The sequence below is a fragment of the Vigna unguiculata genome, chromosome 5 (genome assembly GCF_037176805.1).
Source record: "Vigna unguiculata cultivar grain cowpea cultivar isolate G323 ecotype 2 chromosome 5, ASM3717680v1, whole genome shotgun sequence".
Lineage (NCBI taxonomy): Eukaryota > Viridiplantae > Streptophyta > Magnoliopsida > Fabales > Fabaceae > Vigna > Vigna unguiculata.
The window spans coordinates 2,552,178-2,564,514 of record NC_140796.1 but is presented as its reverse complement, the minus strand read 5'-3'; the positions used below and the strand labels follow the sequence as shown (position 1 = coordinate 2,564,514).

The 12,337-nt window shown below is 32.1% G+C and overlaps 2 protein-coding genes and 1 pseudogene across 2 annotated transcripts; 2 read left to right on the top strand and 1 right to left on the bottom strand.

The window, feature by feature from the left end:
* The first annotated feature begins 277 nt into the window (after positions 1-277).
* On the top strand, positions 278-1,129 carry LOC146885983 (receptor-like protein kinase FERONIA). Its single transcript, XM_085673197.1, has one exon. The coding sequence runs from the start codon at positions 476-478 to the stop codon at positions 1,127-1,129; it is 654 nt and encodes a 217-aa protein (XP_085529323.1). The 5' UTR covers positions 278-475.
* Positions 1,130-1,381: 252 nt separating this feature from the next.
* On the top strand, positions 1,382-3,150 carry LOC146885982 (receptor-like protein kinase FERONIA pseudogene; annotated as a pseudogene).
* A 7,156-nt stretch (positions 3,151-10,306) lies between these two features.
* On the bottom strand, positions 10,307-10,943 carry LOC146885981 (uncharacterized). Its single transcript, XM_085673198.1, has one exon. The coding sequence runs from the start codon at positions 10,937-10,939 to the stop codon at positions 10,520-10,522; it is 420 nt and encodes a 139-aa protein (XP_085529324.1). The 5' UTR covers positions 10,940-10,943; the 3' UTR covers positions 10,307-10,519.
* Positions 10,944-12,337: the final 1,394 nt, after the last annotated feature.

Genomic DNA, 12,337 nt, shown 5'->3' with positions numbered 1-12,337 from the left:
AAAATCCATAGATTCGAACCCTCGAATTTTTATAATATGACCAACCGTGTGGCACATCATACCTCTATTGCTCCAGATATTTTTCGCATAGCCGGTCCAAAGAAAAGAAGAGAAGTGCGAAGAAGAAATAAAAATCAAATTTAGACTCTCTTGGATGGGTAGACTTGAAGTCGCCACTAATTTCTTAAAAAATAGTGAGAAACACTCTTTAAAAGAAGAATTATTATTTTTTTAACAAAATTTTATTAACAAATTTTTAATAGTACACCTGTGATAGCACTTTAATAAATAAATAAAAAATTTGATATGACTTAAAAAAAATAATAAAAAATTTGATATGTATTTAAAAACAAAATTTATCAAAAAGATAATTTTCCTTATCAAAAATATCATAATCCTTACAAGAATTTGTTTATTTATCTTGTTCAAACTCTTTGTTTAGCCACTGTGTGGTGCTTTTCTCTACAGCTTATCGATGGACACAACCTGCAAACAAAGTGCTTTAGGAACCATACTCCTCCTCTTCCTGTTGTGGTGCCTCCCCTGCCTTTCCATAGCAGATGTTATCTATCATCCTCTTGATCTCTTCTCAATCAGCTGTGGCTCTTCTACCAACTTCTCCACGCTTGATACTCGGAATTGGACTGCAGACATCAATTTCCTCTCTCAAACCCATCACTCACTAGCTGTTCCTTCACTCACACCATCTACCATCCAGGGTCCCTACACCCATGCTCGTCTCTCTCACTCTCCATTCTCTTACTCATTCCCTCTCACACCAGGCCCCAAGTTCATTCGTCTCTTCTTCTACTCAACTTCTTACCAAAACTTCCATCGCTCCAAAGCCTGTTTCACAGTCAAAACAGGCCCATACACCCTCCTTCAAGATTTCAATGCTTCCCTCAACGCCGATGCTGATAATGATCCTAGTCAGCCTGACATATTGTTCAGAGAGTATTGCATCAACCCCCAAGATGGTGAGAACCTCAACATAACCTTCATTCCAAGCACCACAGCCCAGCATCCAGATTCCTACGCTTTCATCAATGGAATCGAGATTGTTTCAATGCCCTCTTATCTCTATTACACCAATCCACGTGGAAATCGATGGATTGCCCATACCTGCTGACATCAGTCACCCATTTCCCATTGAAAACAGCTTTGCGCTGGAGACAATGCACAGTTGAGAGTTGGGGACAAAGATATTCCACCCGCAGAAGACACGGGTATGCTCAGGCGCTGGGATGTTGATAAAGATTATGTAACTAGTCCAAGTGTAGAATCTCTTCATATTGACACTAAAACTAAGCTGAACTTCACTGAGAAGACTCCTAACTACACGGCACCAAACGAAGTGTACCGATCTTTAAGAAATATGGGGTCCGATGGCTCTGCCAACATGCGGTTCAACCTCACATGGCAGCTTCCGGTTGATTTGGGTTTCACCTACTTGCTAAGGTTACACTTTTGCCAGCTTGACCCAGAGATTAATAGTCCTGGTGACCTCATCTTCTACATCTACATTCAGGATCGGTGCGTTGAAGAGTGGGCAGACGTCCTTAGATGGAGCGGTGAACAGAAGGGTGTACCAGTGGTTAAAGACTACACAGTTTTCGTGCCTCTCAATCAGGACAAGGCAAATCTTTCACTTAAAATGCATCCTAACCCTCAAAGCAAGACCTGGGACGCACAAATAAATGCAATTGAGCTCTTCAAATTCAACGACTCATCCGCTAATCTCGCTGGACCAAATCCATCCCCTTCTCCAAAAATCTCCGGGGTTCCTATTCAAATTTAAAATAAAAAAAGCAGAGGCACCAAGAGACCCCTAGTTCCCGCTGTCGCCGGTGCAGTTTCTGCTGTCGTTTTACTCTCCTTTATAGTTGCTTTCTTCGTCATCAAACGCAGGCGTAGCGTTGCCATCGACAAGGGTTCCAACAAGAAAGACGGAACTTCTCGCGGGGGTGGCTCATCATCTCTACCAACCAACCTCTGCCGTCACTTCTCAATCGCAGAAATCAGAGCAGCAACCAATAGCTTCGACGAACAAATGGGGGTTGGCGTGGGAGGCTTCGGCAAAGTGTACAGAGGCTACATCGACGACGGTTCAACATGTGTGGCAGTGAAAAGGCTCAAACGAGGTTCTCTGCAAGGTATTAACGAGTTCGTGAACGAGATCGAAATGCTTTCTCAACTACGTCATCTCAATCTTGTTTCCCTCATCAGTTACTGCTATGAGAGCAACGAGATGATCCTCGTTTACGATTTCATGGGTCGTGGAACCCTCCGTGACCATCTCTACGACTCCGATAACCCTTCCCTGCCGTGGGAGCAAAGGGTCGAAATATGCATAGGTGTAGCAAGAGGATTGCATTATCTGCATACAGGTGTGAAGCAGGTGATCATTCACCGTGACGTGAAGACCACCAATATCTTGTTGGATGAAAAATGGGTGGCCAAGGTTTCAGACTTCGGTTTATCCAGAATTGGGCCCACAGGTAATTCGATGTCCCATGTGAACACTCAGGTGAAAGGTAGCATAGGATACTTAGACCCGGAGTACTACAAACGACAGCGTTTGACGGAGAAGTCTGACGTGTACTCGTTTGGAGTAGTGCTCTTGGAGGTATTGTGTGGGAGACAACCTTTGATCCACTGGGAGGAGAAGCAACGGATATCAGTTGTTAAATGGGCGAAGCATTGCTATGAGAAGGGATGTCTGGGTGAGGTTGTGGGTCCCACAGTGAAGGGTCAGACAACAGCTCAGTGTTTGCAAAAATTTGGTGAGATTGCTCTGAGCTGCTTGCAGGAGGATGGGACTGAGAGGCCCTCCATGAAGGACGTGGTTGGGATGCTCCAGTTTGTTCTGCAACTTCACTTTAGTGGTGTTGCTGAGGAGGTGTCGGGCAGTGGTGTGTTTAGCCAACACGATGCAGATTATAGTAACAACACCACAGCAAGCGACGGAGATAGCAGCTGGACGAGAAACGAATCTTCTGTGTTAATCCCTGATGATGTTTTCTCAGAGATTAAGGATCCAAAGGGACGATGAGCTTCGACAACATTCAAATTCATTCCCAGCTTCGATATTGAAAAAAAAAAATTATATTTTGAATATTAAATTTTAACAACTTTTCTTTTGTAATATAATATGTCATTTTTTAAATAATTTTAAAATATTAAAAAATGATTTTGAAATATGAGAAAGAGAAAATAAAAAATTAAAAAATAATACAAGTTAAGATTGCAACAGAAAATTGTTAAAATTCAGTACTCAAACAAATTTTTTTTTCTGTACACCGCATAATGTAATCAAGGGAACATATTTTTTGTATTTAAATTATTGTTATAAGACTAAATACGATCTGGTTACCAAATGAACATATAATTGTTAACAACATTTCATGTTAAGTTAGTATCTAATATTTATATTTATTATTGATGTAAATTTGTTATGTTAGAAATTACAATACATATTATTCTTAAAATTGTTATCAACAAATCTATTACATGTACCATAAAATGAAACACATAATAAGAAAAAAAATAATCTGTAAAGAGAAGTGTAAATAGATCAATTTAAAATGTAAAATATATATATATATATATATATATAATTTAATATAATTTAAAAATAATAATAATATTTTAACAACTTTCTCTTATAAATTTTTTTGATAAAATATTTTAATAATTTTGAAATAAAAAAAATTAAAAAAATGACAAGTTACTTGAAAAATATAATCTCAAATTATAGAAGAAAAATTATTAAAATTTCATTTTTCTTTTAAAAAGAATATAATGATGATATCAATGATATTTTTTAAAAAATAATAAATTTGTTAGAGCATGATGAAGTTAGGATGTATAATAACATAACCCTAATATTAGATTAATTTATTTAAATTATTATTATTATAATAGTTCAGATAAAAATATAAATTAATTTAAATTTTAATATTATAACTCACAATAATAATTTAAGTTAAAAATAAATAAGCTATCTCTTATTAAAAATATTTGTGCAGTAAACTGCGGACACAAATCGATCAAATAATGGTCCAAGTCAATGATAACTCTCAAAATGGAAAGTGTTTTTAAGGTTTGGAGTCATAAATCACTAATGGTCTATTGTTTGACACGGTACAATATGGAGAGGGGACTACCTTAATCATCCTAAGGTAGACTTAGTCTGATATGGAATAATATCCAATATTTCTTCTTTATTAGAAAGAAAGAAAAAACTTCATTCTCCTTATAAATAAATATCCTTTTAATGAAAAAATATTTAAAAAAATTAACTCATATAGAAAATCAGTGATCGCCACTGTTCTCTCGTGCAACAGCCATTCACACACATCCAAACAGTTCAAACATGCATTTTCAATCACTTCTATTCTCACACAGACCATTAAATCATCAAAAACTCGTAAAATAAGCAGATTCTACGGAAAACACAGTAAGGTCTAGCTTCTTTTACCTGGACTAAGTTAGAGTGGGACCTTGACAGCAAACACGAACGCAACAGATTTAGAAGTATGCTTAGAAGCCGGAAAAACAACGGAACAGAACACAAGAAAAGCTCGTTACAGAACCTTAGTTGGGGAAAACACGAAAATACACTAAGGGGGGGAGTGGCATGAGTCGGAGAGTAACTTACGCGGGACAAGAATACACTTGAGCGGACATGAAAGAGGCTGGAGATCAAACCCTAGCAGAGGGTTGCGGCTACTCTAACGGGGTAGGAGATTTGTTTTCTGTAAAGTGAGTGAAAAACAAAGCGTTATGGCAGTTAGGTCTTTGGCTCCTTATGGGCCAGCCCTAGGCCCAACTGAATTGGGACAACCCCCTTGAATTAGGGTTTAATAATAAGGAAACAAAATTGCCACCAGTGCAATAAGGACTTTTGGCCCTGATTATTTTCGTAATTCTGCCTCGATTTTAGAACCGAGGCATATTGGGGTGAGGCCAAAAGGAGAGACCTTTTGGCCCCGGTTATCACCCGAGGCCATAGAGTCATTTTCTACCTCGATTGCAGTGGGACCCGAGGCCATAGAGTCGTTTTCTTTTTGTGCCTGGAACAACAATGCGTCACGACAGTGCTAGGTTCTGGTCTAGTTTTCTTTGCAGATCTGTCATGGTGCCTATAGCACGAGGAGGTGTTGTTCTTTCGCCTCCATGGAAGTGTCTCCATTTGCGTCGAGCTGCAACTCCGACGGTTGCGTGGTTGCCGGCATCGTAGTGGTGGGGTTTCCGGTGCGTTCGCTGTAACGGTGGTGACCGGTGGTGCTGCTGCTTGCCACCAGTAATGGGAGGCGTGCTGCTCCTTTCTTCTTCCTTAGCAAAGGCGTCACAATAGTAGCAATGGTGGTCTCTCTTCCTGCAGCGGTGGCTCAGCAGAGTTCGCATTTTGCGATTTCATTTGCGTCTCCGGCGAGGGTAATGTGCTGGTTGCGGTCGTTTCTCAAGAGTTTGCTACAACTCGCCAGTGGTGGTTCTCGTTTTCGCACGATGGAGGCGTCCTCGTCTTTGTTTTCGTGCAACAGCTTGCAGAGAGAGAGAGGAGAAGCGCAGCAGCTTGCAGAGAGAGAGAGAGGACAAATGCGCAGCGCAGAGAAGGAGAAGAGGGGCTCGTGAGTTTTGTGCCCTGATTAAACTATATGGTCTCGGTTCAATTAATAACCGAGGCATATAGCCCTATTTGTCAATGCCACCCGAGGCCAAAGATGTTACAGCTACTGCATTTTTGAAATAACCAGCCACGTTTTTGGCTTCATGTCTGTGCAACCGAAGCATATGAGCCACTTTTGGCACCGTTTTTTTTAACCGAAGCATATAACCCTTTTTTGCTTCGGGTTTTAGCTGAACCGAGGCATAAAAGTTGTCTGAAATTGCAAAAATGTCACCGCGCCATTATATACTTCGGTTCCTGGCCAACCGAGACATATAAGGTGAGGTAAAAAGCAAAATATGCACTAGTGTGTGGTCCTTACAATGTCGTCAATGACAGTTCTTCTAAAGGACACGGGGAGTCATGGTTTCGACAAAGTTTTTTTTTTATATATATATTTTAAAAATATATTTATATATTATTTTTTTATTTATATTAATTTAGTTTTAAAAGGATTTTTTAAAATTTGAAAACAACGTTTTCTCCAATAAATTTAACAAAGAAGATCAAATTGTATTAATTTTTTAAAAATCAGAACTAAATTAAAATTAAAAATTACAAGAAAAACTAACTTAACAATTTTTAAAAAAATTTAAAAGAATTATTTAACCAAAATTTTAAGATCATCAAAATATTGGCTAAAGATATGTCACTATATGTAATAAAACTAGTTTATATATATGCTAAGTGTATATCACATGAAGTTTGTAACATATTAATACCTTTTTATAATGAAAAAATACATCTATTTTTTACATAAACATATGGTTTATTTATAATAAAAGTGTATTTATCAACATAACAAAGGTCTAGAAGTGTCCACATCTGGCAAGGGCTTTATGCTCTCACAAAAAGTATCACCTACGTGTTGAAGGTTATATGGATGTTGATTGGGCCGGAAAGAATACTAACAAAAAGGTAACCATAGATTACTTCAGTTTCATTGGAGGGACTTGGATCACATGGAAAAGTAGAAAGAAAAAAGGTTGTATCACTATCAAATACTCTCAAGAAAGGTGTATATGCAAAAATAAAATGAACTAAATAAAAATTGCAACTTTCTTAATAAGGTGGGTAATTGAAGTTGGGTCATTGAAGTCTCTATGTACCAGAAGGAGTGTTGATGTATGTTGAGGTAAACTACCACAATATGTATCACTTAGAAATAATTATTTTCTTTATATCTTGAACAAAGTGAGAAAAATTCTAATCTCTTCGTACTTTTTATAAAGCTAAAAAAATATGTTTTGTTTTTTCTTATAGATAAAGACTAGTTGGAACTGTAATAAGAAAAAGAATTATGAATAATTTTTTTAAATTTTATTTTACTAATACTAAGAGGTGAGAATCAATCAACGACTCAAGTCACATTTATAATATATATTGCGAGAATAAAGAGAAAATATCAAATTTTATTTTATTTTATTTATAATGATGACTATTTTAAATACTAATAACTTTTAATTTATAAATTACTTTTAATTTATAAATTAATAATCAATTATTTTTTATTTTTAAAATTAATTTATATTTAAATATTTTTATAGACTATAAATACATACAACAATAGTTATTTGCAATACATTTCCACCCACTAGTTTTTAATACAATACAAGTTTAGTTCTCTCAATCCAACAGCTAATTAACAAGTTAAGATGAACTTATAAAAGCTTTTTTCTTAATAAAAAATAAGTTTAAATTTTTTATCACAGACTTTTAAATTTTATTATTTTCAAAAAAGAGCAAAATATATATTTAATATTTTCAAAAATTGTTATAAATTTAATTATTATTATTATTATTAATAAAAACTAATGCTAAATAAACAAAATTAAAATTAAATATTGATATGTTATATATTTCTATTTTTAATATTTTTATATAAATTAATTTTCTTATTGGTCCAATCAACCATCCGGTGTACAGCAGTAGTTATTGTTCTTTAAAAGGAAAATACAACCCAAAAATAATTCAAATTTGAAAATATTAAAGAAAAGATATAATAGTAGAACTTATCACATAGATAAAAATAAAGAAACGAACAAATAATAATGAACAAACAAGGTCACAGAAAATACTAGAAAACATTCTATAAAATTTGAATAAAATGATAACATCAATATTATTTTAATATTTAGAAAATTGATTAACTATTTAATCATTATATATATATATATATATATATATATATTGTATAATTACTGTAATTAAATCTGATTTAACAATTGATTTTTATGAATAAAAACAGTACATTTTTCATAAAAATATCTATGGCATAACGTGTTCTTATGTAATATAAACATGTCATATATACTTTCAAAATATAATAATTTTAATATTTTAAAATATATTAAAATTCACACGATACAAAATATACAGTAAAAAGAAATATCATAAAAACATCAATAAAAAATGTAAACTCACACCAAAAGTCTTCTTGTATTTAAACTTTTTGTAGATGTCAAGACAAAACTCATTATTGAGATAACATGTGCATACAATTCCATGTTTATGATATTGACTTCGCACCTTCTAGTGCCTTTTTGAAAAGTATGCTCCGTAAGAAGTATGCCTTTTGTCCAATAATAAACCATTTAGCTAATTTTTGGGCCATTAATTTAAATTAAAACTTTATTAAAAATACTGTTAACTTTAACATACTCAAATGGATAATTTATAGCGAATATATGTTTGCAATGAAGAATAATAACTAGTTTCACAATTAATACTTTTTTAATAATTTTTATATTAACTACAAAAGATAATATTTTTTTATATATGAAGATAAATAAAAAAGATGACGTGATAAATAACATGTATGAAAAAATTAAACTACAACAACTCAATTAAAAAATGAAAAAAATTTGAATATCCAATTAACAAAAAAATTAATACATACTAAATGAAAAAAATTACATTTATTAAATACTTAAAATTTAATTAAACCTCTATACATTATTGAATATTAATTTGATATTTTAATTAAAGTTTACGTGTCAATTGTGTTGATTTTGTTATATATATATATATATATATATATATATATATATATATCCATTAAATTAAAATATGTCACTAAAATATTTAAAAAATTTATATATATATATATATATATATATATATATATATATATATATATATTATTACTTTGCACCAACTAAAGGTTCAACTATGTGATAAAAAAATTGTTTATTAAGAGAAAAAAATATTGAGTAGATAGATTAGATAATTTTTTTTAAATAATTAAAAATATATTTTTTTCATACTTGTGATATGAAATATTATAATTTATTATACACCTAATTTGAAAACATAATATCTCAGGTGTTAAAAAACTGATTTTAAAAACATAAAAATCGTTTAAACCTTAAGACGTAATTATTATTATTATTATTATTATTATTATATTATGAGCTTAACCGTAGTTAATTAACATCGTAAAATAGTGACGCATTTTTTAACTATCTTCAATCCGATAATAAAGAATCTGTTTATATCTCCTATCATATTTATTGGAAATGATATTTAAATTTAAATATAAATATTTTTGAGATAACAGTATTAGACAGAAAAAATAATTGAAAAGTGTTCAGGATTAACATGTAAAATCTACTAAACAATTGTATTATTTTTCTTATACTTTACTCGAGTGCGATTTTATCCACCAATTTTTTAACCGCTACATGGATTGTGTTAGGCTTATCCTTTGCTCTGGGTACAAGAAATGAAAGATTGTAGTTTATTATACCCTCAAAAAATGAAAACAAAAAATATAAAAAAAAGTCAGGTGAGTCTGCATTAAGTATTTACATATTTACTTTTAATATAATAACACTTGAATAATTACTTAAATTATTAAATTATCATACTTTATTGTTTTACGGTATCAATTGAATGTTGGAAATTAATCTACGAATTTTATTTTTTTATTCTATTTTATTTTTATGGTTTTTAATTTCTAATTCAATAAAAATGGAAGTATTTGACAAATTAAAACTTTTTATTTAAATATCTAGCATTAGTTTTACTGACCACATGTCCATTAAATTAAATATGTGTAACATTAAATAAAGTGTTTATGAATAATTTACATTATTAGTTTTTTTATCATTACTTGTGGTGACACCATATTGTCAAAGCACCATGAGAAAAAAAGGATTTATTTGAATAAAAAAACAATTCAAATAACTATGAAAAAACTTATTTAAACCATTTTTCTCTTCCATGTCAGGAAAAAAATAGGTCAGATTATTAAACATATAAAAATCCAGTCAGTAACTAGGGGCGTGCCCTATCTTAAAATAATTATATATAATTTACTACATAATCAAATATTAACGTATTGTGTTAATAAAATATTATATTTATTAGATTTTTAATTTGATTGAATGTGCGTAATAATTGTTTTATGCATAAAAAAATGTATTATGAGTGATTGTTATTGAGGTGTATAAAGTTAGGCGTCAAAGTTTACAGTAATGTGTGAAGTATTTATTAGAGAATTAGTTTAGCAGGTAATTATATTATTTAAAATTTTTAATATTGTATAACCATTTTGAACTAAAGGTACCAAGGTTCTTCACTTGATTGATTACTGTTGGTTCTTGGAGTGATGAGATAGAGGAACAGAGAATGTAGAACTGGACATGCAATCCAATAAATTGAAAGCAGGAAGCGTACATATCACATACAGACGATCACTATCTCTTCCAATCCCCGAGAAGACGGAATTATTGGTGCAATAGCATTAGAAGATATTAGAAGATAGACACAGATAACAGAATTAGAAGATAGAGGGGAGGAAGAAAAAGCATTAGAAGAAATAAATAGCTTGACCCACAAAAGCGATCACGATGACGAGTCTACATAATGACAATTCCTCTTGTTAATATCTCCACACCGGGGTTGACCCTTCTCATGAGCCGCCCCACCATCTTTATAACCACCTGGGGTCGAGTCGAAGGGAGTTTTATCGGCATTCTGTGTCTTTGGAGTATTAAAATCAAGGTGATTATTATCAAGAACTCTGCGGAAGTTGGAGCTGGAGATGGTGGGAAGCCATGAGTCCAAGAGGCAGTCCTCTATGGAGCCATCGCACAGAGAAGTGGTGCCGTTGGATTTGGACGAAGCTGCAATGCTCAGAATTCCGTACAGCCAAATTACCATAACCCACATCAGGAAAGGAGACCATGCTCGCTTCACCATCTCTCTGCTAACAGATATTTTCTCACAAAATTCACACTCTACAATATCAATATCCACCACCATCCACCGTTGCTATATATAGACACCAGACCCTACTACAGCTGCATCACATTACCGTCTGCCGCCTTAAAAAATAAATGATAAAAGACATCCAATACAAAATGTGGACATATATTATTATTATAATATTATTTTAAACTTTATTTCTTTTTCTTTAACATATTTGTTTGTTTTTCATTCGTATCTACTTTTGTCATTGATGATTCTTTTAAGAGATTCAACTACGTGGATATAGGTGGTTTTATAAATTCTGACCATATTTCTTTTACTAAGGTGTTGATTATTAATCTTAATTCAAAAACAATATAATAGAGTTATTAATATTAATTTTGTTAACATTTATATTTCTACAATTTGCACCATCACGCAAATTAGGCCTAAGCAGTAATCATCTTCATCTTCGGCATTTAGACTTTCACTACAAGTTTTTTTTTTTTCTTTTCTATCTGGTCTAGTTCTAGTTCAAAATTAATTAAATTTAATAAGTTTTCTCTTAATTTTTCATATTCACCTAAACTAAAAACCCAAACACACTCAATCAACCAAATTCAAATCCCACTCCAAATCCAAACTCCAATTGAAATTCACATTTAATTAACAGTACCAAAAGGACACGGCGAAGTTTTCTCCCATTTCGATTTGTAGATGGAAGAATTGTAACTGCGAGCGGAGGAAAGTGCTTTTGGACTAACTTTCACTACTATAATTTTTTGCAACAGTGACTGAAATCGGTCACCAAAAAATTAGTCATTACGTGTAATCGAATCAGTGACCAAAATTTACTTTTATGATTTATCGATTGAAATAGTAACTTTTAATTTTTATTCACAACAAATCGGTCACTAAATCATTATGTCTTTCCTCTTGCCTACACTTGCTCAAGGGATTCGATGGTTTTGGGATGTTTAAGAGCAAGAAAAAAGAGGAGAATGAGGATTAGGAATTTGAGATTTGAGAGCCCTGTGTATTTGTTTGTATTTACAAATAAAAAAAATTAGAAACTATTTTTAATATCGGTTATAACTAAAATTAGGATAAAAAATTTTATTTTTTATTATAAAAGTGTCATCACATCTATTTTTTATATCGTATATAACTATAATTAATATAAAAAATGTTATCTTATTTACATGTGTAACTTGTTATAATGGGTAGATTATAAACAGTATAAAAAATTATTATAAAAAGTAATTTTTGCACTGGTGAATATTACCTTTTCATAGATAAGAATATAAGTTTAGAAAATGAGTGTTTTGAGGTATGTTGTAGTGGTCCATAGGTGGTGATTGTGGTGGGTTGTGTCTTTGCATTGCATATTTTGTCAATTTTTCATTTGTGTTTTAATTTTGGATTGTACAATTTGGAGAGATTCCAAAACTTTAGAAAGGTCAATAAAGGACG

Excerpts from the sequence above, each read along its gene's own strand:
- LOC146885983 (XM_085673197.1), top strand. The coding sequence starts at position 476 with ATGGACACAACCTGCAAACAAAGTGCTTTAGGAACCATACTCCTCCTC.
- LOC146885981 (XM_085673198.1), bottom strand. The coding sequence starts at position 10,939 with ATGGTGGTGGATATTGATATTGTAGAGTGTGAATTTTGTGAGAAAATA.